The following is a 24,354-nucleotide window of genomic DNA, read 5'->3' as shown; positions in this document are numbered from 1 at the left end:
TGAAGGGAATATGTGTGTGTGTGTGCGCTTAGTCGCTCAGTTGTGCCTCGTTGTGACCTCATGTATTGTAGCCTGCTGCGCTCCTCTGTCCTTGGAATTCCCAGGCAAGAATACTAGAGGGGGTTGCCATTCCCTTCTCCAGGGCGGTCTTCCCAATACAGGGATTGAAACTGGGTCTCTTGTACTGCAGGCAGATTCTTTACTGTCTGAGCCACCAGAAAGCCCCAAGGGAATACATAATAAAATATAAAATAAAAAATCACATTAGCAAAATAAGGTTAAAGTTAATATTATAATATATATGCACAACATTGTAGAATGCAAAGAGCTTTCATATCATGGCGGCATCTTGTTATCCAAAGCATTTTAGAGGCCAGTGCTTCTAGTTATATTTAATAGTGAGGAAAATAAAGTTGAGAGACTTTCCCAAAGTCACATAACAACTTGAAGGCATAGCTGAGACTAGAATTCTGGGATTCAGATTTCCAGGTCACTACTCTCTACAACAAAAGAGCAGTGCTTGAATACTTGATATGTTTATCATAAAAAAGGGGATTATCAGAACAGAAAGTACTGGTCAGGAAAGAATAATGCCATTTAATCCCCCAATTTCAACTATTTGGAAAAACTGTGGCCATTCACAGATTTCTATCCAAAAAGTGGGTTTAAATTTACTTGGCTATTGCTCTTCCAGAAGAAAATATTCATCGAATAGGAACAGATCAATGACACAAAACAAAACAAACAAAGAAGTAGAAATTAGATTTTTATTATATTATAAACATTTCCAGAATATAAACTGATTTTGTATCAAGACTCTTTTTAAAAACTGTATGTAACTTAAGCTTATTATAATGTATGTCATTTTCCACCTTTCAATCTAGAAAATATACTGCAAGTTAGATCTAACGGAGGAAAAATATCTAAATTGCTTCACAGAGAAAACTAATGAATATAAAAATACCCACCCCAAACTAAAACCCAATCAAGAAATAGATTCTGTTAAGCCTATTAATCCTACTTAAATATAAATGACCTCCCAAGGGAAAAATACTTCCATCATCACAGCAACCAGATGAATAAAAGCAGAGCCACTCTTGTTAAGGGAAATTACATTATGTATAAGAAAAATGTAGTAATGATTTTAGAAAATGAGGAAAAATATTTGCATGTTGGATAGCAAGCGTACTCTGTTTCCTGTTCTTTTAGCCTTTGTACCTGCTCATGTGAGAAGAGGGATTTGAACATGAACACTGTAAAACCAAGCTTCTCAGCATTAGTTTAACCCTGGGGGAACCAATGCAAGAGCTTCAAAATCCAAGGATAGACTGGTCCCAAAGCATTTCCTCCTCTGTCCTTTCTTGGCCTTGTTCCTTTTTCTCTTTTCTGCGCTTACGTTCCTCTTTCTTAGAGGCTACATCTCGGCTTCTTTTCTCCTTCCGGTTCTTAAGCTTTTCTGTACTGACTCTGACTGTTTCTGCCTCCGTTTTGCTTGTTTGGATGCTCTTGTATTTGTCTAAATCTATTTCCTCACAAGCTTTTTTCCTCTTATGCTTGGGCCGCTCCTCCTCTGGCTTTTCTCTGCCTTCCTCTGTGTGCCTTTTCCTCTTCTGATGTATGTGTTTATAACTAGCCTGATGGGCACTGGTATTATTTTCTGAGGAGAGGTGCCTGTAAACTCCAGATTCTACACTGTATGAGCTACAGTTAGACTCGTGCTGACTAAGGTTCGGGGGTACAGGTTTTCCTGAGAAACAGTCCCTGGTGAACTGAGAGTAGCTCAGGGAGTCTAGTCTCAGCCTGCTGTCATGAGCTGGTAGCCACTGAGGTAACTGCTTTTCCACTCTTTGTGAAATACTGCATGATCTTGGGTAGGTTTGGACGGTTCCATATGGGAGTCTTTGTTCAAACATTCTACACCTGGGTCTAGAGTCAACCTCTTCTTTGTACCCATAGGTTTCCAAATAATCCTCTCTCATCTTCCTGAAACAAGTCTTTGGCTCTAAGCCTCTGGCTTTCTGCACTTTGATATAATCTTCAAGTTCATCTTGAAAAGAGTCATATGTCTTCTTTGAATGCTTCATTAGCTTGACAAGGGATTCTCTGTGGGTAGAAAAGATGGGAGAAAATTCTTACTAGATTATTTAATTCTGAATATTTCCTTTACTCTTGAAGAATCTCAAAAGACAAAATAAAGAAGCCCCTTCCCCATCCCAAAATTAAAATCTACTTTGGTATAAAAGTTAAATATCATGATATTATATGCCAAAAAGGAGCATAAGGAAGTCAAATATGGCCTACGCCACTCACAAGTAATTTTATCTTTCTCAGAAGTGAGATGAAGGAGGCAGAAAGGAGCTGACATGTATAATTCTTTTGTAGGGCTAAAAATGTAAGGCTTTGTAGGGATGTATGGATAGAAGGACTTACACATCCATGGTGAGTGGCCTGATCTGAGTGCTCAAATAATTTCTAAAATTCAGATTCTTGAACACTGTTGTCTAAGAAAAGTAACAAACCATAGAGAGGTAATTTTAAAAATCTTTTGTTCACTCAAAATAAAATAAACATACATACTCACCAGATAACAGTATTGTAAGACTTAACAATAAAATTATAAAATGGTTTTGGAATGCTGGAAATTAGAAATCCAGCTGAGACAAAACTACTCGTAGGTATAGGGCATGAGAAAAGATGAGGGAACAGAGTTCTGTATCTTCTGCATAAGGAATTGGATTTCATTCTGTTACTTCTGATTGGTGAAAAAGACATTCTAGAATGCCTTCTGGTTTGTTCTCTATTAAAGAGCTGGTGGGAGGGCTAAGCAGGAAATGGAGGTGAAAGCTCAGAGTGGGTAGGGATTTATGTAGAGAAAAGTTTCAGAAGAAATTTCAAGCCGATATGCTAATCTTTGTTTGCTTGCTTTTTGGGGGATGGGGCAGTACAACTACTATTTCTCTTTCTGTCCCCACCTCAAATCCTGCATTACAAATATAGCAGAAAATGTACTTAGTATGAGAAGATAATATTTTTGGTGATATGCTTTATTTCCAAAAATTATGAGGCAGTATAACCCATGCAGTTCCTTCCTTTAACAGAAACAAGTCTGACAGCAATCTAGAGTCACCAATGATCAGCTAGTTTTACTGGCAATTTGAGATTAAAAAGGAAGTCTAAATGAAGCCTAATTTGGTGAGCCAGAAAATTTAGTTCCTATTCAACTTAAATAGTAGAAAAATTCTGACTAGAGCAAAATGTAACATAATTATTAAACAGGGGCAAAAAAATTTGACCAGATACTTCAGAAAAGAATATACACAAATGGACAGTAAGCACATGAAAGATGCTCAGTATGATTCATCATCAAGTAGATGTTAATTAAAACCACAAAGCAATACCATCATGCACTCACTAGAATAACTGAAATTAAAGAGATGGGTGAGGATACAGAACAACTGGAATTCTCAAATGTTGCTGGTAGGATATAAAATGGTACGACTACTTGGAAAATAGTCTGGTAGTTTCTAAGGAAGTTAGACATACACCTACCATATGATCCAGTTATTCCACTCCTAGATATTTATCCTAAAGAGAAGGAACTATATGTCCACATAAAGACTTATACTTGAATATTCACAGCAGTTTTATGTGTAATAGCCCCAGAAAGGAAAAAAAAAACCCAAATATTGATCAACAGATAAATGCATAAATCAAACAGTGGTATATCCATATAATGGAATCAATGATAAAAAGGATCAGACTATTGATACACTTGACGAAATGGATGAATCTCAAAATAATCAAGCTGACTCAAAAAAGCCTGAGAAAATAGTACATAATACACGATTCCATGTACATAAAGCTCTTGAAAAAGGAAAACTAACCTATAGCAATACAGTGGTTGCCTGGGAAAAAGTAGTCAGGAAAAAGTAGGAGGGAGCTCAGCTGGTAAAGGATCCGCCTTCAATGCTGGAGACCCTGGTTCCATTCCTGCGTCAGGAAGATCTAATGGAGAAGGGAATGGCAACCCATGCTGGTATTCTTGGGCTTCCCTGGTGGCTCAGACAGTAAAGAATCCACCTGTAATGCGGGAGACCTGTGTTTGATCCCCAGGTTGGGAAGATCCTCTGGAGGAGGGCAAGACAACCCACTCCAGTATTCTTGCCTGGAGAATCCTCATGGACAGAGGAGCCTGGCTGGCTACAGTCCATGGGGTTCCACAGAGTTGGACATGACTGAGCGACTCAGCACAGCATTATAAGGGGCATTTCTGGGGGCATGGATATGTTTACTGTCTTAACTATGGTGATCATTTCATCAATATATATGTTTCAAACCTATCAAATTATATACCTGGAATATGTACAGTTTCCTGTACATACCTCAACTATACCTCAATAAAGCTACTTTTAAAAAGTCACTAATAAAATTAAAAAGATGTTGATAATTGTCAAAACTGGATGATAAGTACAGAAGGTGTCATAATACTGTTTTCTCTATTTTTATATTTAAAAATGTTTTATAAGAAAAAGATTTTACTTCATACTCACAGGATGGCTATAATTAAAAAGATAGATAATAAATAATGTGCTGGCAAAGAAGAGGAAAAACTGGAGACTTCATTCATTCTTGGTGGGAATGTAAAATGGTACAGCAACTTTGGAAAACAGTTTGGCAGTTCTTCAAAATGTCAAACACAGAGTCACCACATAACCCTAGCAATTTCACTCCTAAATATATACCCAAGAGAAATGAAAATCTATGTCGACACAAAAATTTGTACAAAAATGCTCACAGCAGCACTATTACTGACAGCTAAAATTAGAAACAATCAATGTTCATTAGCTGATGAATGGATAAACACAATGTGGCAATTCACACAATGGAATGTCATTCAGAAATATAAAGGAATGAGGTACTACAAAATGGTATACCATGGATGAAACTTGAAGACAACCCCAAAAGATCACAGATGGTGCAGAGATCAATGAAGAGGTGAACTGAACCTTACCCTTATCAGACTGAGACCTTGGTGGAGAAATCTGATCATATTCACTCATTAATTAGTTCCGTTTTTTAGCATGAACTTTCTCCAAATAGCGAGACTGTGCAACAACCGAGGAGCTAAAAACCATGACAGCAGAGATTTTAAAAATCCATTGTTGCCCAATATTCTACTTCCCTTTACCTGAAACCAAGCAATCTTTTCTTTTTTCTAAAAAAAGTTAAACTTGCTTTGAGGTTTGAAGTTTGAAGTTATCGAAGGTTAACTGCTCTACAATATTGCAAGCACAATCTTGTTATAATGATTAAATAATTCAAAGTTTAGAATTACATCAACATAAATCAATCATCTGAAAACTCACAAAATGCATCTTCAATTTCTTATTTTGCTTCCTGTAAATCTGAAAGTAAAGCCAACTTTTTGAGTATGTGTTTTGTGCTGTGCTTAATCATTCAGTGTGCGACCCCATGGATTGGAGCCTGCTAGGCTCCTCTGTCCATGGGGATTCTCCAGGCAAGAATATTGGAGTGGGTTGCCATGCCCTCCTCCAAGGGATCTTCCCAATCCAGGGATTGAACCCAGGTCTCCTGCATTGCAGGTGGATTCTTACTGTTTGAGCCAAGAGGGAAGCCCAGTGTGTATTTTACCCTTGAAAAATAAATAATATTGTTTATTTTAGAGAAAGTGATCCAAAATTTACACCTCTGAATTTGAAAATAGCACTTGTGAGTTTTAGTTTATTTACTCAGGAATTTTACTATATTTAGTCTGAACTAAGAGTGTTATACTTTCGCTTGCTTTCAAATCAAAGTATTAGTATAACATATACAAATAATTCAGTATAAATTATGTATAATATGTATAATGCTTCAGTATAAATAATGCTAATAATTGAGATGTCCTTTATTTTCAACCTACCTCATAATGTGAAATCCATTATGATTCAAATTATGGCACTAGTTCTTATAAGCCTTCTACAAAAGGTATCTGTAAAATGTTCAGTCTTTGCTCACTCAACGTGGTATCTATGAATAAAATAAGGGCAGGTAAGACATTTACGATAATATTTTCAATTTTCAACCCTGTATCATTTCATATACCATATCAAATCTTAACTTCTCAAGTTAAGACTGCTTACAAGGCTAAAGTAATAGCTTTTTGCTCATTGGAATGGCAATTTCAGTATGAAAACATTTAGTAAGCCTCTGATATTGCATATGAGCTTGAGCAAACTCCAGGAGACAGTGAAGAGCAGGGAAGCCTGGCGTGTTGCAGTTCATGGGGTCACAAAGAGTTGGATATGACTTAGCGACTGAACAACAACAACGATGTATTTTTTAGTTCAGAAAATACTTCTTCTCTGAAGGAGAAGTTACTGGGGCACATTACAGTAGGACTCTGGACTTGAGGGAAATGATTTGGGGCGGGCATCCAGCCTTACTTAGTACTTCGTGTCTTAGAGCAGACATGTTTCTGATTTTTGATCTTTGTAATTGTTAAAATCCCAGCGATATCTCTCTCCCCATGTTGGCTGACTTCTCCCATTTGGGACTTAATGTAATTGATTTACTTTTCTAAATGTAGGACTTTACACTTTATCCTGGTAAAGGTTTAGGCCACCACTCTCATCTCTGACAATCTTAAAATTCAGATTCTTTTAATCTTGGCATTTGCTACAATACTAGTTATAATCTAAAATGGTACACAGTTTTGACAATTTCTTTAAAAGTTAAACACCTACTATAGGATCCAGTCATTTCACTCCCATGTATTTGCCCAAGAGACATGAAAACATGTCCATGTACATGAATACTCATAGCAGCTTTATTTCTTATAGCCAAAATCAGAAGCAACTCTATCAGCAGGGGAATGGGTAAGAAAAGTGTGGTATATCCATACAACAGAATTATTCAGCAGCGAAAAGGAACAAAATAGCAATACATGCAACATGGATGAATCACAAAATAATCATGCTGAGTAAAAGCATGAGTACCTACTGAGTCTACTTATAAAAGTTCTAAAAACACAAATTAATCTGTAGCGATAGAAAGCAGATTAGTGGTTGCCAGGCACAAGGATGGAGGGAGGGATAAATTGTAAAGGAGGAGGAGAAAAGTGTTCAAGCTGGTGGAAATACATGGCATTTTGTTTATGAAAGTGATTTCATGTCAAATACCTGCCAAAAACTCATTGTACACTTTTAATGAGTGCTGTTTACTATAAGTAAAGTAAACCTCAGTAAAGTGTATGAGAGGCGCTTAAAGATCTAAAATGAATGTTTTGGAAAAAACATTCTACTGTAATTTGTTAAACTGGATACGTAACTGTGTGTTAGTCACTCAGTCGTGTCTGACTCTTTGTGATTCCATGGACTGTAGCCTGACAGGCTCCTCTGTCTGTGGAATTATCCAGGCAAGAATACTGGAGTGGGTTACCATTCCCTCCTCCAGGGGATCTCTCGGACCCAGTGACTGAACCCAGGTCTCCTCCATTGCAGGCAGATTGTTTACCGTCTGAGCCACCATATATATATACACACACACAGATATTTGGCCAAGCAACAAGTGGGATCTTAGTTCCCCGACCAGGGGTGGAACCCACCTGTGTGCCCCCTGCAGCAGAAGCAGTCTTAACCACTGAACTTTAGGGAAGTCCCTACACTGGATCTTTAAATGTTGGCTTTGTTTCCAGGAAGATCATCCACCTAACATAGCTTAAGCCAACCTATGCAGAACTACTGCTTGCCACACAATGTTAATTTTCTCACTGCTTCTAGGAGCTAGACATAGGGACTCTAGAGTCAGTTCTGGCACTTATTATATAGGCTTGGTCAAGTTTTTCAGGTATTGTGGATCTTAAGGAAATTAACAAATGTAAAGTACTTAGAAGAGTATTGGCACATAGTAAATGCTGTACAACTGGGCTGTTTTTGTTATTTGGGATTTCATCCATTTAACTGAAATGTTTTTCCAACCAATTATTCCAGTAACTGTGTGCTCAGTTGCTTGTCGTGTCTGACTGTTTGGGACCCTAAGGACTGTAGCCCGCTAGGCTTCTTTGTTCATGGGACTCTCCAGCCAAGAATACTGGAGTGGGTAGCCATGCCCTCCTCCAGGGGTCTTCCCAGACTAAGGATGGAACCTGTGTCTCTCCCGTCTCCTGCGTTGCAGACAGATTCTTCACCCACTAAGCCATCTAAAAGCCCATTCCAGTAACTACAGAAAGCCAAATGAAGAAAAGATTATGGCTATACAGGTCAGGAGTGCCTGACAGGAGTACCTAATTCTTTGCATTTCAAGCTAACTCATGTTTCAGAAGGACCTTTTTTTTTTAAATGAAAAGTCAAATTTCAACTTGATTCTTACTATCTTTTCTGATTGCTGATTTTAAACCAACTCTTATAAGGTTTCAGTTTATGTCCTGTGTTAATGTTTGCTATATGTACTTTGACGTCTAAAAGAATGGAATGTCAAGCAGAAACATCCAATCTATTTACAAGTTGGTATTAGGTCTCAAGCAAGAAATAGTTTGTTTCTTCTGAAACTCATTTGGAGTATTTTTCTCAGATTAGGGTTAATTTTTGTAAAAAATCTAGCAAAATTCTGAAAACTTGATGTTCCTATTTGTACAAGTCTAGTTATAGATGACTATCCACAATGCCATTCACTTCCAGGAAAGATATAGTGCAAATAGAAAGAAAATGTAATCTTTTATTTTGAGAAATGAAACTATGCACCTTGCTATTCAATATCTGTACAAGGGTTGGTCTTATTTCAGTAATAATAGGTAAAGCCATTGCAAAAGCTAAAGTAATAAAAACATTGCATGTGAACTACTGAGTTAAATATGAAAAATGAAAAGTATGAATTACTTGCAATTCAAAACTGTCTTAAAAGGTTTAGTATTTAATAAAATACTAAGAACCACTCCACTGTTCCTAATTCTAATCTTGTCAGAAAATTTGTTACACCCCAATCATCCTTTCAGGGGCTTCCCTGGCAGCTCAGATGGTAAAGAATCTGCCTGCAATGCAGGAGACCAGGTTTGATCCCTGGGTCGGGAAGATCTCCTGAAGAAGGGAATGGCTTCAGGAGAATTCCATGGACAGAGGACTCTGGGAGGCTACAGTCCATCGGGTCACAGAGTTGGACACCACTAAGCAAGCATACAATCACCCTTTTAGAAATTGCAAAACCTGAATTTAACTTTTGCATTATATATGTTTTTAATATGCCACAATAGGTTTAATAGGTTGATGAGTAAATCAACTCAATCTGAGTGAAAAATTTACTAAAAATTTTCATGCCCACAGGACACTACCCGATTTGTGTTGTAACATGACATTAAAACTAAGTTTTAAAAAATACTTATTAAATATCTTTAGTCACTGAAGAAAAAATGTTTGAGCAAAATTAGAATGTTAATTTGGCAAGTTTTAGGTGTAATTAGTTTCCCTTTAATAAACTCTTTTTTAAATATATCAAATTAATGACACAGTACTACATTTTTACATGGAGTTCACTAAGAAGCATTAAAGGACATTTTCCCCACCATTTGCATCTTCTCTCAGCAATGTTATGTATCATTCACTGTACTTTGTTAAAGTTATCCAGAAGTATTTTGGTTTTTATGCAATAGTTAATAGTATTTTTTAAAAATCTCAATGTCTAATTGCTTGTTTCTAACATTTACAGATAGTATTGGTTTTGTATATTAACCTTGTACTTTGTGTCCTTGCTAAACTCACTTATTCTAGTAGCTTTTCCAAAATTCCTTGGGATTTTCTACATAGATGATTATTTGTTGTTGTTGAGTTGCTAAGCCGTGTCTGATTCTTTTGTGACCCTGTGGACTGTGAACTGCCAGGCTCCTCTGTCCATGAAATTTCACACTGGAGTGGGTTGCCTCTTCCTTCTCCAGGTTATCTTCCCAACCCAGGGACTGAACTTTATTCTCCAGCACTGCAGGCAGATTCTTTACCACTGAGCCACCACGGAGCCCATAGATGATCAGATCATTAGTATCAGCAAACAAAGACAGTCTGATTTCTTCCTCTCCAATCTGTAAACCTTTTTTCCTTTCCTGACTATACTGGTTAGGACGTCCAGGACAATACTAAAAAGAACTGGCAAGAATAGACATCCCTGCCTTGCTCCTGGCTCTTGAGGTTGGCAATCTTTTAAAACCATTATAACCTGAGGGAAGATTAGAGCACAGCCTGTATCAGGAAAGGGGTTCCCAACCCCTGGGCCACGGACAGTTAACTGTCACGGCCTCTTAGGAACAGGGCTGCAAAGTGGAAGGTAAGTGGCCTGCAACCAAGCAAAGCTTCATCTGTATTTATAGCTGATCATCGCTTGCATCCCAGTCTGTGTAAAAATTGTCTTCCACGGAACCGGTCTCTGGTGCCAAAACAGTTGGGGACTGTTTGGGGGACCGCTGTTTTAGGAGACTAGGTAACTGATTCCGTTCTCTTAACCAAAGTATGCTGCTTTATTCCTTTTTACCAGAGGGTCAAATTCCATCTAAGAAGTTTTGAGAGATGCAGTGTATACTTTCTAGTATTATGAATACTCACTCTTAACTGAGTTAGTTATTAACCTTGCCTTTTCAGGAAATGAGATTAGTATGTGACCTATGAGTTTGCCATAGAACTGGATGACTTATAGTTATTTTACACTAATAAAATCACACAAGTAACAGGATTTGCTATGGCACATTTCCAATGACAAAACATAAAGGAATTAAAAAAATCATTAATTGGGATTATTGGTTACAAATGTAATATAAAATTTATGTCCATTTATTTTGGTTGTGCTGTACAGCTTGCAGGATCTTAGTTCCCTAACCTAGGCCCCAGCAGAAAAAGCACTGATTCCTAATCATTAGATGATCAGGGAAATTTCCTGTCTTTACTCAAACTAAGCCTTTGGTAAAGAATCCACCTGCAGTGCAGGAGACCTGGACTCGACTCGTGGGTTGGGAAGACCCCCTGGAGATGGAAATGGCAACCCACTCGAGTATTCTTCCCTGGAAAATTTCATGAACAGAAGAGCCTGGTGGGCTACAATCCATGGGGTCACAAAGAGTTGGACGTGACCGAGTGACTGAGCACACACAAATGTTTTGAATATCAATCATTGTAAGTAATCTATGGCTAGCTAGCTCAAGGACCTTGACTAGATCAACTAAGAAATTAGTTTTACTTGGGCCCATTCTGAATTAGAATGTCATCAAATACGTGCCAGTCCTTCCAAAAGGTCAGTAAATGTGAATAGGTCAGTAAGAATGATCATGTCCTAACATAAGAACCTGGTTAATGGGAGGGGCTCTAAATGGTTTCTGAATAAATATAAGGGCTTATTAGCTTGATTTTCTGTCATTTGTCTCGAATCTCTGCAAAAAAACAAAGGAACACTTCAGACAATTGCTATGTAAATGGGTTAGATTCAATAAGCAGTTAGAAATGCTCTTCATTCTGAAAATGAGTCTAATTTTCTTTTCTTTTAAAAAGCCAGATAAGAAAGAACTGTTTGCTGTGGTTTTGTTTCTATTGATTTCTTAGTAATATTATTCTGAAAAAAGTTTTTAACTGTCAAAAATATTTGAGAAACTTCTTTCAATGAATTACAAAGTGTCCTGGAAAATCTTACTACACTTTCACCATAAATGTGATGTATATTTCTTTTCAAGTAAGTCTGGTCATGTGGTATTTGAGTTTTTGTGATTGAGTCTAATTTCTCAATTTCCTATTTGTAATTTACACCTTCTATATATTCCCTGCTTGCAAATTCTTAATCCTTACTGACCTTTATTATCAAGCCCAGTTTAAGAGAAGCTCCTTCATAAGTATTACAGCTATAGGTGAAAATGGATCAGGAGTTTTAATAGTCCTTTCAGGATCTTGAAAAGGAGAGTGGAATTTAATAATTGAAAGGATGATAATTCTTTGACACCTTTTGGAGGAATCTTAAGAAAAAAAGATACTGGCTAAGTACTAGATAAATTTTTTTTTCTCTTCCAGCTTATGTACAATAGGAAATTACATTAGGCGTTTATAAATATCTAAACTAAAAATATACCGGGTCCTAGGAGTGTTTTAAATAGCATATCAAATATTTACTATTTGTTAAGTAGCAGTTAACTGAATAATTAATAAGGATATTTACTTAAAAGTGACGAGGTAATTTCTAGGTAGTAAATTCTATTTTCCAAATCCTAACAAAATCTCAGCTGTAACTCAAAATATTTCACTACTCTTTGAACGTCATTTGATAGCCATTTTAAGTCAAAGTTTCACGTTTTATAAATTGCTGTTCTAGTACACAGCCAAGCCAAACCAGTTCATAATTTTAAAGCTGGTGAGGTCCTCTATTTGGTTTGTGCAGACTTCCTCAACCTTGACACTGACATCTCGTGTAGGATAATCCTTTGTGGAGGCTGTGGTATGTCTATGTTGGTGCCCTGTGCTTTTCATGTTGTGTGTGCCATCTCTGGCATCTAGCAGATACCAGTAGTACCACTGCTCACCAAGCTGTTCCTTGTCCAGTGGCAAAAACCAAGGAAAAAAGTCTTCAAACATTGCTAACTGTCCTCTAAGGTAGGGGCAGGGCAAAAGCATCTGTTTGTGAAAGTCACTCAATCCGGCTAGTCCAACTCCCCTCCCCACAGATGGCAAAACAAGTTCAGAAAGTTTGGGACTTAGTGTCATAAAGCTAGTTGAGAAATTAGCACTAGAATCTATTTAGTCAAGACTCCTATGCCCTCAAAACCACCTTGAAGCAGTACAGAAAGGTAACTGCCTGCCAACACTTTGTTTTGAACTGATTTTTAGTCTTTAGTAACTGCACATATTCAAAGTCATTGCAAAACAAAACAAAACAAAAAAAACCCCACTCTGGCAAAAAGCTGTTTTTTTTCCCCCCATGAGAAACTGTTTCCAAATTTCTGTGATGTGGCTATGGAAGCTAAACTGAATTGTACTCTTGACATCATAATAGCTCAGGCTTGTTAGTGAAAGGCAGGAAGTTTGGTATGAAAGCAGAAAATTCAGATTTTATTTTTTTAATCTCAGAACAGTAATACTAACCCAGGCTGATTGAAGACACTAAACCTAGTCTTCTAAAAGTTGCTCTCACTAAGGTACTTAATGAAACATCATTTGGTTACAGTTTCTGATTTCCATTTTTAGTGAATGGAATTTATATAAAATATTTACAAAATGTTCTAAGAAATTTATAATATTTTACTGTTTTGTCATTCCTTCAAGTGAAAGGTATAAAAGATTATTCAAGAGTACACAAAAATAGAGTATACTGTGGAAGATGAAAATAAAAATTATTTTAATGAAGTTATATTTACTGCTGTTCCTCAGGAAAAAGGAAAATTAAATTATCCAACAATGTTCTGGCTTCCACCAAAAATAATGTTCTCATTTTGTCTCTCTGGAGACAAAAAGCAACATGAGGCAACACTGCAAATACTAAAAATTAACTATGAAACTGAAGATGGCTGAATGTTCTACTAGAATCTTCTGCAGTGGGATCAAGCTCCACGATCCAAAATCATTTCAAAACTGCCTTAAAGCCTAAACTCATAGTTTGGAACCAGCAGTTTGTTTGTACTTGTAAGAACTCAAACATCTCTTAGATCGAAATGGTCAAGAAGTAGCTCTTTGTTTTAGGGAAAATGAACTGGTGAAAACTGTAAAAACTCTAGGCAGGTATATTTCTTTCAAACTTTTGCAGAGACTTGACCAAATTTTAACATGGTCACGTTTGAATGAACCAGCCCCATCGTGGAGCTCAGGTCTGGAAAAGCTCACGGCTGTCAAAAAATACTTACTGTCTGTTCTAGCCAACACCTGATGAGGTTCCTGGCCTCTCTTTCATACAGTTCTTACTAAAGGGTTTACAATTGCGAACTCTTCCTCAGGCTCTTTGAAATGTATTTCTGTCTCCTACAGCTCGGGTGTGTCTGAGTCTCACGGATCTGAAAGTCATTCCTTTGAAATGTGATGATCATGTATTTCAGAGGCTGTCTCCCAGTTTCTGTGGGAAAACAGAATTCTCACTTCCGTAATTGCCAGCAAGCTGACACTGCCCAACCCTTTGTTAAGTCTGTACTTCTCCGACTCTACTTGAACCCCACCTTCCCCCATTCCTTCTTTTAAGACCCCCCAGTCACTTCTGCGAAAAGTCGGAATGGAGCTCAGTATTTTTCCTACTATCAGTAGTTACTGAATAAAAGTTGTTTTCGCCGCCCTAACTGAAGTCCTGCTTTGACACTGGCAGGTATCTATTAAAACTCACACCACTATCAAGATGAGCTTGTACATCTTGGAGGCTTGTTTTAAAGGGTGTTATCCTCAAAAAACCCGGGGAAACTCTGCGAAGTGATCCCTCAAAACTTAACCCCCTCTTCTCTTCCTCCAGGGCCCCAGGAACCTTGGGCTCGCGTGTTTACTTCCTATTCTCCCCAAGTTCCGACTCCACTTCTCCCTACTTGTGAGTGAGGTCGCCACTTTCCGGGATGTTCAATTTCACCCCGCGCAGGTCTACGCCCTTCCGCGTCTGGGGCCTTTTCTCTCCTTGCCTCTGTCCCCATCACATCCTCCCCTTCCCTCGCCCTGTCACTCTCTATCTACAGCCTCGGCCGGGTCGCCTCTCTCCCGCTCCAACCTCAGCTCCCCCGGCAGCGGAGACGTCCCTTCTCCCTCCGCGATCCACGTGGGAGCCCGGCGCCCGTTTCCCAGGGGTGACGGGTGGGGAGGGGAGCGGAGAGCCTCAGGTCCTGTCCGGTCCGCCATTTCGCACTCTCCGGGCGCGCCGGGCCTTTACCGGGTCGCAGGATGGAGGGGCTAAAGGCCCGGGCCGCCCCCGCCGCCGGGGCGGGAACTCACCTTCTCTGAGGCAGGGGCAGCGTCTACAACTACTGTCCCCCTCCCCGCCAGCGCCGCCAGCCCGGGGATAGGCCGAGGTGGAGGTGGCGGAGAGGCAGGGACAACCGCTGCCGCACCGCCGCCTCCGCCGCTGCCGAACAGGCGGGGTAAGAGGAGGAGGAGGAGGCGGAGACCGGACTTCCTGAGGGGAAGTCGCCGCCACCACCAGCGGCTGACTGGACGGAACCGGGGACCATGGCGGCGAGGCGCGCTACTGCGCTTGCGCAGTCTCCCGGCTCCACGAAAGCCGCGCCCTCCCGGTTGCCCTACCCGCTCAGTCCGTCACTTCCCGAGTTCTCTTCTTCTCTGGCTTGCATTAGCCTTTCTTTTGCTGTTCCTTGGTGTACCTCGGTGTTCCTTGCTGTTCCTCAGTCTTTTGCTCTTCTTTGGTGATTTCCCTGGTGGCTCAGTCGGTAAAGAGTCTGCCTGCAATATGGGAGACCTGAGTTCGATCCCTGGGTCGGGAAGATTCCCTGGAGAAGGAAAGGACAACTCACTGCAGTATTCTTGCCTGGAGAATCCCATGGACAGGGGATCTTGGTGGGCTCCAGTCCATGGGATCGCAGAGAGTTGGACGCGACTGAGTGACTCACTTTCACTTTCTTTGCTGTTCCTTGGTCTCTCCATGGGCCTTTCCAGTTGGTGCTAGGGATAAAGAACTCGGCTACCAATGCAGGAGCCACAAGAAACGGGTCTGAGCCCTGGGTCGGGAAGATCCCCTGGAGAAGGCAATGGCAACCCACTCTAGTATTCTTGCCTGGAGAATCCCATGGACAGAGGAGTCTGGTGGGCTACAGTCCATCGGGTCACAAAGAGTCGGACAGGACTGAAGCGATTTAGCACGCACCCACCATTGGAAGAGAGGAAAAACTCCTGGGGCAGCTCACCTTGGGAGAGTCTGAAACCAATTAGGAAGCCGGTACCCGACGATCCTACATTCAGGGCAGCAAAGGAGACACAGATGTAAAGAACAGACTTTTGGACTCAGTGGGAGAAGGCGAGGTTTTGAGAGAATAGCACTAAATCATGTGTATTACCATATGGTAATCATGTACATTACCATATGCACTTGTACCAGTGCAAGTTCAATACATGAGTCGGCACCCAAAACTAGTGCTCTGGGACAACCCAGAGGGATAGGGTGAGGAGGGAGATGGGAGGAAGATTTAGGATGTGGGGGGACACGTATACTTGTGGCCGATTCATGTTGCTGTATGGCAAAAACCCATCACAATATTGTAAAGTAATTATCTTCCAATTAAATTAATTGAAAAAAAAAAAAAAACAAACCAAAAAACCTACGACTTTCCTGGTTCTGTAGTTAAGAATCCACTTCGCAAAGCAGGGGACTTGGGTTCAATCTAAGATCCCACGTGCTGAGGAGCAACTAAGCCTGCCCGCTGCAGAGAGTCCATGTGCAACAAGACAAGGTCCTGCATGACACAGCACAGACCCTGAGTGCTGCAACTAAGACCAGACATAGCTCAATAAATACAATTTTTAAAAAATCAGAAAAATACATGCCTTCCTCCCTTACCGGTTTTCTTTGTTAGAGCCTTTAATACAGGGTGGAAAATCCTTGGTCTTGATATGCTGTCATCATTGCTCCATAAATGACCTCTTTCTCTCTCCTGATAGTCTCAGTGTATGCAAATATACATACACACCGGTTCATTTCATCCTCTAATTCCCTATCTCCCAAGGAAATTAATACCCTGTTTGTGGTCATTTCCTTTCATATGAATATAATATATGTGATAAAGATATACTCATTTGAAAGGAATATATGTGTGACTGGGGAAAAAGTTTCGATTATTTTTGAATTTCATAAGATTTATGTCTTTCTCTAGCGGTATTCTGGGACTTGTTTCACTTGCTGTTTTAAGGTACATCCAAGCTGTTGCATATACGTGTAATTTACTCATTTCGTTGCTGTACAATATTCCACCCATCTCCCAATTGATGGGCATGCCCCCTGGTGCACTGTGCAAAAGTTTCTCTTCTGTATGTTCTCCTTTCCCGTCAAACCAGCATTGCCTAATTTCTGGTTCTCATTATCTTTTGTTAGAGCCGGGGCAATGTCTGCCTTACTTATCATCATTCCTGATTTTGTTACCGAAAGTGGGTTCTGGGCTGCTCGCTGCTCAAAAGTCAGACAGTCAAAAGAGGCCAGTTTGGTGGGAAGGAAAGTTTTCTTTATTTTGGATGCCAGCAAGTGGGAGATAGGGTGGAATCTGTGGAAAGACTAACTCCTACCCTTGACAATCTGGACAAGAGCTTTTATAGACAGGGAGCGGCTCCATGCAGAAACAGCCCAGTCAGCTCTGACAATCACCTTGAAATTGGTCATCAGTGGTCTGACCAGTGTCATCTTGATTGTTTTGTGTGCTGTGCTTTGTTTGCTCAGTCGTGTCTGACTCTTTGCAATCCCATGGACTGTAGCCAGGCTCCTCTGTCCATGGCGATTCTCTAGGCAAGAATACTGGAGTGGGTTGCCATGCCCTTCTCCAGGGGATCTTCCCAACCCAAGGATGGAACCCAGGTCTCCTGCTTTGCAGGTGGATTCTTTACCATCTGAGCCACCAGGGAAGCCCATGAATATTGGAGTGGGTAACCTACTTCTTCTGCAGGGGATCTTTCTGATCCAGGAATTGAACCAGGGTTTCCTGCACTGCAGGCAGATTCTTTACCAGCTGAGCTACCAGGGAAACCCCTGATTGTTTTAGGTACAGTTAATCTTCAGGGTGGGTTGTTCCCATTTCCTTGAGGCCAGTTCTCGGAACTGTGGCAGCTTATGTCATGGCCTACAGTCTGGTCATCATGTAGTTAACTTCATCTGAGGGGAGAAGTATCTATAAGACAGCTCACAGGATATAGCTCAGAATATTATCTATACCTCTTGAGGAGGAACTAAAGGCCCGTGACTTTGCTTAATGACTGCATTGTTATCATTTGGTCTCCTTTGACTGTTTTCCTTTGTTTATGCATTTTCTCACTTCTCTGATTAAACTTATTCTTCGGCTAAAGTTGTTCCATTATTTTTCCCACAAAGGTCCATGTAGTTAAAGCTGTGGTTTTTCCAGTAGTCATGTATGGATGTGAGAGCTGGATCATAAAGAAAGCTGAGTACTTTCTTTCAAAGAAGAATGGATGCTTTTGAACTATGGTGCTGAAGAAGACACTTGAGAGTCCCTTGGATTGCAAGAAGATCAAACCAATCCATCCTAAAGGAAATTAATTCTGAATATTCTTTGGAAGGACTGATGCTGAAGCTGAAACTCTAGTACTTTGGCCACCCAATGTGAAGAGCCAACTCATTGGAAAAGACCCTGCTGGGGAAGATTGAAGCCAGGAGAAGGGGATGACAGAGGACGAGATGGTTGGGTGGCATCACTGACTCAATGGACACGAGTTTGAGCAAACTCCAGGACATAGTGAAGGACAGGGAAGCCTGGTGTGCTGCAGTCCATGGAGTCGAAAAGAGTTGGATAGGGCTGAGTGACTGAACAACAACAGGAGTTATTCCACAGACAAAAGGCAGGCTGAGGACATGGTGGGGTGGGGGATCCAAGGACCATAGGGTACTGCTACATTTCAATTTCACCCTCCAGTCTACTCTCGGTACTGCCAAAGGGTACTACCTGGAAGTCATTACTGGCTCTTCATTCAGTCAATCATGAATGCTGTACTACTGGGCTTCTGTGCACCTCCCTGATCTCATTAGCTTCCCAGTGTTCTCACTTCCCCACCCTGCTTTCACTTTATGATTCAGCAACATTAAACCTTTACTGATTACCATAAACACTATGCATAACTCAGTTTATTGCATCTGCCACTTCTTCCTGAAACACCCTCTTCCTACTTCCGAATGAATTCCTCTTTTCCTCAGAAGTAAACACTATCCTGAATTCAGCATTTCTTATTCTCATGCTCAAAATTCAATAAAGAGGCCAGGTTAGTGTAAAGGAAAGTTTTCTTTTTTTTTGAATGCCAGCAAGGGGCGAGGTAGCCTGGTTCTTTATATTTTTACTACATAGATATGTATCCCTAAGTAACATGATGTATTACTTTGCATGATTTAAAACTTTACATAAATGTTATTTTGCCTACTATTTATTCCCCTGAAGGTTCCTTTTTTCACTTACTATTTTTTGATATTAACCTCTGTTGAGTTGTGAGGTTATAACTGATTCCCTTTCACAGCTCTATAACATCCATTGTATGAATACACATGAGCTATCCATTCTCCTGTCTTAAGACTTTGGGCTTATTTCCCATTTCTAATTTTATAGACGATGCTGCTTTAACTTTCTTGTTCAGTCTCATTATGCTCACATGTGAGAGTTTCTCTGGGGGATTATACTTAGGAGAGGGATCTACTTTTTAACTAGGAAGTCTCAGTAATACCCACCTCAAAGGATGTTGTGAAAGCAATATGAAGTAATGCAAATAAAGCACAGTTTCAAGCATTCAAACACTTATTTTTGCTGTATATGAAACACTGGACATAAAGGGTGAGATAGTCTGGTGACAGAGGATAAAGTGAAGTATAATACATGTGCTTCTTTAGCTCCCAGAATACTGATTGTAATTGTCTATACAATATCATGCTGTTTCTTTACCTCCGTATCTCTGCTCTGTCCTTGGGCCTGAAAGTTTCCCCCCCACTCCCACACTTATCTTTGTCTGCTACTTCTGAAGCCTTTCCTGATTTCTTAGGCTGCTATTACTACCCTTTCCCCTTTGCCTTGTACATCTCTATATGCATGCATATGTGCTAAGTCATTTCAGTGTCTGACTCTTTGCAACCCCATGTACTGTAGCCCGCCAGGCTCTTCTGTCCATGGGATTCTCCAGGCAAGAATACTGGAGTGGGTTGCCATGCCCTGCTCCAGTGGATCTTCCCAATCCAGGGATCGAACCCTTGTCTCCTTTGTCTCCTCCGTTTCAGGCAGATTCTTTATCACTGAGCGACCAGGGAAGCCGCCATTACCTATAATTCTCTCTAAATGGTCAATGTCTTAGATACCAGGCCTATATTTCAAAAAAAGTTTTTGTTGGAGTAGATTTGCTTTACAATGTTGCATTAGTTTCTGCTGTACAGCAAAGTGAAACAGCTATACGTATACATATATTTGTGCATCTCAGGTGGCGCTAGTGGTAAAGAACTGCCTGCTAATGCAGGTTAGATGTGAGACTCAGGTTTGATCCCTGGGTGGGGAAGATCCCCTGCAGGAGGGCACAGCAACCCACATCAGTATTCTTGCCTGGAGAATTCCATGGACAGAGGATCCTGGTGGGCTATAGTCCATGGGATCACAAAGGGTTGGACATAACTGAAGTGATTTAGCATGCATACATATATCCACTCTGTTTTGTATTTTCTTCCCATTTAGGTCACCAGAAAGCATTGAATAGAGTTCCCTGTGAAACACAGTGGGTTCTCATTAGTTATCTATTGTATATATCATATGGGCCTACATTTTAATCACCTTTGTGTCGGGGCACTGAGTATAGTGCCTGGTAAAAGTGCTGATAAATGCATGTGGAATGAGTGCCTTCAGGAGCTCTTGAGAGGAAAGCAATTTGAGCTGAGAATTTTAGGAGCTGAAGGAAGAAAGATGGAAGCAGGAGTGCTACTTTAGTAAGAATGCAGGGACCAGAGAGAGTGTGAAGTTTTGTCAATGATGTAATTTTATAGGATTGTTATTGTTGTTGTATAGTCACTAGGTCATGTCCAACTCTATTGCGACCCCATGGACTGTAGCCCGCCAGGCTCCTCTGTCCATAGGCTTCCCCAGGCAAGAACACTGGAGTGGGTTGCCATTTCCTTCCCCAGGGGATCCTCCCGGCCCAGGGGTCCAACCTCTGTCTCCTGGGTCTCCTGCATTGGAAAGTGTATTTTTTACCACTGTGCCACCTGGGAACCCCGGTTACACAGGATATAATGGACTATTCAGGAGGGAACCTGCTCCTCTCATTCTGGAATGTGAGGGCTAGGTGTGCCCACAAACCTCTTTGATCCTGTGATTATGAAATGATAATGAATCAGCCAGTGAATGCATTTGAAAATAGTGAGCAACCCCTGGCTTATTTAACACTGCTAGGCGTTAGCTACTATTAGTCTAAAGCAGGATTGGCAAACATTTTCTGTAAAAGGCCAGACAGTAAATATTTTTGACTTTGTGGGCCATGTGGTTTTTGTTGCAGTTATTCAACTCTGGGGCTATAGTGTGAAAGAAGCCTTAGAAAATATGTAAACATATGAGTATGGCTGCTTTTTTTATATGATTTATCGTTACTGAAATTTGAGTTTCACATAATTTTCAAGTGTCACAAAATATTCTTTTGATTTCCCCCATTCTACCCCAGTGCCAATCATTAAAGAATATATAAACTGTTCTTAGTTCACAGGCCTAAAGGAACCTTTTCAAGCCCTGGCCTAAATGAATCTTAGCTCTGGGTACAAAGGAAGGTCGAAACCAATGATAAAGTGCTGTACTTTTACTAAAATAATTAGGGTGTAGAGTTTTTCCCCTGGAGTAGGAAATGCAACCCACTCCAGTATTCTTGCCTGAAAAATCCCATGGACAGAGGAGCCTGGTGGGGTACAGTCCATGGGGTCGCAAAGAGTTAGATATGACTGAGCGACTGAGCACAGTTTCACAGTGGGGAATGAGACAGGTTGGGAGACCTGGGGACCTTTGCTAAAATGCTTGCGCCTGGACACACCTCTCCTCCAAACAGCAAAATATAAAGAAACTATATAGGACTAAAATCAACTGCCTGCATGTGCAGTTGGGGTGAACTCTGGACAAAAGATACAGAGAGACCAAAAAACCAACCACCACTTTAGAAGAGCCGGGAGCAAAAACTGGGTGTCAGGAACAAAAGCAGGGTACAGAGCACACCCTCTGCCCACAACACCTAAGCCACCCCTCCAGCCGAACCTCTGGACACATCCCTACCCTCACCCCAAATAAGGAACAAGCTTGTCCCCTCCCTAGGGGAGCAAACAAGCAAGGGAACCTGTTGTTTATTCTTGCTCCGCCCTGCTACAGCAGGGGCCCCAGTAAAGCCATGCCTGGCAAAAAAAAAAGGTCTTCAAAAAAGATTTAAAATCTTGCAGCTCTCTTGATTTGCCACTAGGTGGTGGTCCTGCAGGTGTGTGACTGAATCTCACCAAAAGGAAGGATCGAGCGTGGTGGATCAGCTACCATGATATTAACATAGGCACACAAACTATCTTGGTGGTTCAAAATCGTTACTCTGGGTTTCACAGACATCTCCACCTTCACACTTACTTCTACATATTCCTTGAACTGTAGCATATCCAACTGAAGGGAATGCAATCACTCTTTCAAGGCCTCTGAGATTATTTGCTCAAAAATTCAGGATAATAATATGAAAACAGAATATGGTTAAAGACTTTGACGCTAAAAAAAAAAGATTTTGGGGCTGTGATGTGGAATCTGGGAACAGATTCTATCTGAGATGAAAGTTAACCAGTGGCAAATTATCATATTGCACACCTTAAACTTATGCAATGTTATATGTTATTATATCTCAATAAAGCTGAAAAAAAAATAAAGTAAAATACAGGAGTTAATAACAAATGAAAAAGAAAAAAACAATAACAATGTCTTACAACTTATCGAATAAAATAAGAATCTGAGAATCTATACCATAAATAAATACATACATAAATTAGAAAAAAAAAAAAAAGACAAAGTCTCAAGAATACTGGAGTGGGAAGCCATTCTCTTCTCCAGGAGATGTTCCCAACCCATGGATTGAACCTGGGTCTCCCACATTACAAGCAGATTCTTTACCATCTGAGACACCAGGGAAGCATCCCCACCAAAAATACATAAAAAAAAAAAAGTTAACCAGTGGAGCTTATAGTAAGGGTTACTTGAAACCCATGTTTAGGCTTATAATGTTATGCTAATAATTCTTTCCAAAATAGGCCCCAGTCTTGGCCACTTCATGTTAGCTTCTTCTACCATTGAGGTACAAGACTGGGAACCCAGCAATGGTTGCCCACACTTCTTTAGGGTGCTGGGTACTCAATAGCCATAGTAATGTCCTTGTGTATGGCCTGAGTGGGGAGGGGAGTTCAGCTAAAAATCGAGGTAAATGGAACCGAAATGGAGCAGGACCCTATGGTCCTTACCACCTTCTTCCCCTCCATCGTCCCACCCATGTTCTCTGCTGACCTTTTGTTTGTGGAAAAACTTCAGCCAAATAATACGTCCAGATCTATTGGGTAAGAATCTGCTCACCAACGCAAGGGACAATTTCTGGTCTGGGAAGATTCCACATGCCATGGGGCACATAAGCCCATGTGCCACAACTACTGAAGCCCTCTTGCCCTGGAGTCCATGCAGCGAGAAGCCGCTGCAAAGATAATCTGTGCACTGCTATTAGAGAGTAGCCCCAGCTCTCCTCAACTAGAGAAAAAAGGTCTGAGTGCAGCAAGGAAGATCAATGCAGCCAAAAATAAATAAATAAATAAATAAATTTTTTTTTAGAAAAGAATAAATCTAGTTAGAGAAGTAAGAAAATGAAGAAGCAAAGAAAACCAGTCAAAGGAGACCAAATAATAATGTAGTCATTAAGCACAGCTAAGGACCTTTAGTTCCTTCTCAATAGCTATAGATAAAAATCTGAGCCATATCCTGTGAGCTCTCTTATAGATACCAAAATCCCGACCAGGTGGAGAATTTAACTATATAATGACCAGACTGTAGCCATGACATAAGCTGCCACAATTCCAAGAACTGGCCTCAAGGAAATGGGAATAAACCCACCCTGGAACTGAAGATTAACTGTACTTAATCAAGATGAAGCTGGTCACATCACCAATGACCAACTTCAAGATGACCGTCAGAGCTGACTGCTGTTTCTGTTGTTTCTGCATGCAGTCCCTCTCTCTGTCTATAAAAGCTCTTGCGCCCTAATTGTTAGGGGTTGGGGAGTAGTTGACCTTTGGACAAGCATCCGCCTTCCTGACCCCCGGTTGCCAGCAACCAAAATAATGCAAACTTTTCTTTCCACCAGCCTGGCCTCTTTAATGGTTTTGGAGTGGCGAGCAGCTGGATCCCACTTTGAGTTACAGAACCACTGTAGTCATTCTCATCATTCCCTTGTCTGCAATCTCCTAACTCAGCCAGTACTTGTGGGACCAGGGGTCCTTTGACTTGCACAATCTCATTTTTCTTTCTTTCTTACCATCCTTCTTTATCTGTTAATAGATATATCAAAGAAAGAGACTGGATGGCTATTAAAATCATTAACAATGGGAAAGTTTCCATCTTCTTGGAGCAGAAAAGTGCTCAAGAGAGATAGGATTGTGAGGGTCTGTGAAGCTCAAGTTTAGGATCTTAACCTCGATACCACATTGCCA

At 40.5% G+C, this 24,354-nt stretch overlaps 1 protein-coding gene across 6 annotated transcripts; it reads right to left on the bottom strand.

Moving 5' to 3' along the window:
* Window positions 1-753: 753 nt before the first annotated feature.
* On the bottom strand, window positions 754-15,059 carry KRCC1 (lysine rich coiled-coil 1). Of its 6 annotated transcripts, XM_059891103.1 has the most exons (5): window positions 14,907-15,059; window positions 5,924-6,030; window positions 5,012-5,124; window positions 3,885-4,005; window positions 754-2,103 (listed from the first exon to the last, which is right to left on the bottom strand). In XM_059891103.1, the coding sequence occupies exon 5, from the start codon at window positions 2,082-2,084 to the stop codon at window positions 1,311-1,313; it is 774 nt and encodes a 257-aa protein (XP_059747086.1). In that variant the 5' UTR covers window positions 2,085-2,103; window positions 3,885-4,005; window positions 5,012-5,124; window positions 5,924-6,030; window positions 14,907-15,059; the 3' UTR covers window positions 754-1,310. The 6 variants fall into 6 exon arrangements, with proteins under 6 accessions (XP_059747086.1, XP_024854182.1, XP_005212813.1 ...); XM_024998414.2 differs by lacking the exons at window positions 3,885-4,005; window positions 5,012-5,124 and adding an exon at window positions 13,850-14,055; XM_005212756.5 differs by lacking the exon at window positions 3,885-4,005.
* Between the last annotated feature and the right edge of the window lie 9,295 nt (window positions 15,060-24,354).

The sequence above is a fragment of the Bos taurus genome, chromosome 11, assembly GCF_002263795.3.
Source record: "Bos taurus isolate L1 Dominette 01449 registration number 42190680 breed Hereford chromosome 11, ARS-UCD2.0, whole genome shotgun sequence".
NCBI lineage: Eukaryota > Metazoa > Chordata > Mammalia > Artiodactyla > Bovidae > Bos > Bos taurus.
This window is presented reverse-complemented; position numbering and strand designations above follow the sequence as displayed.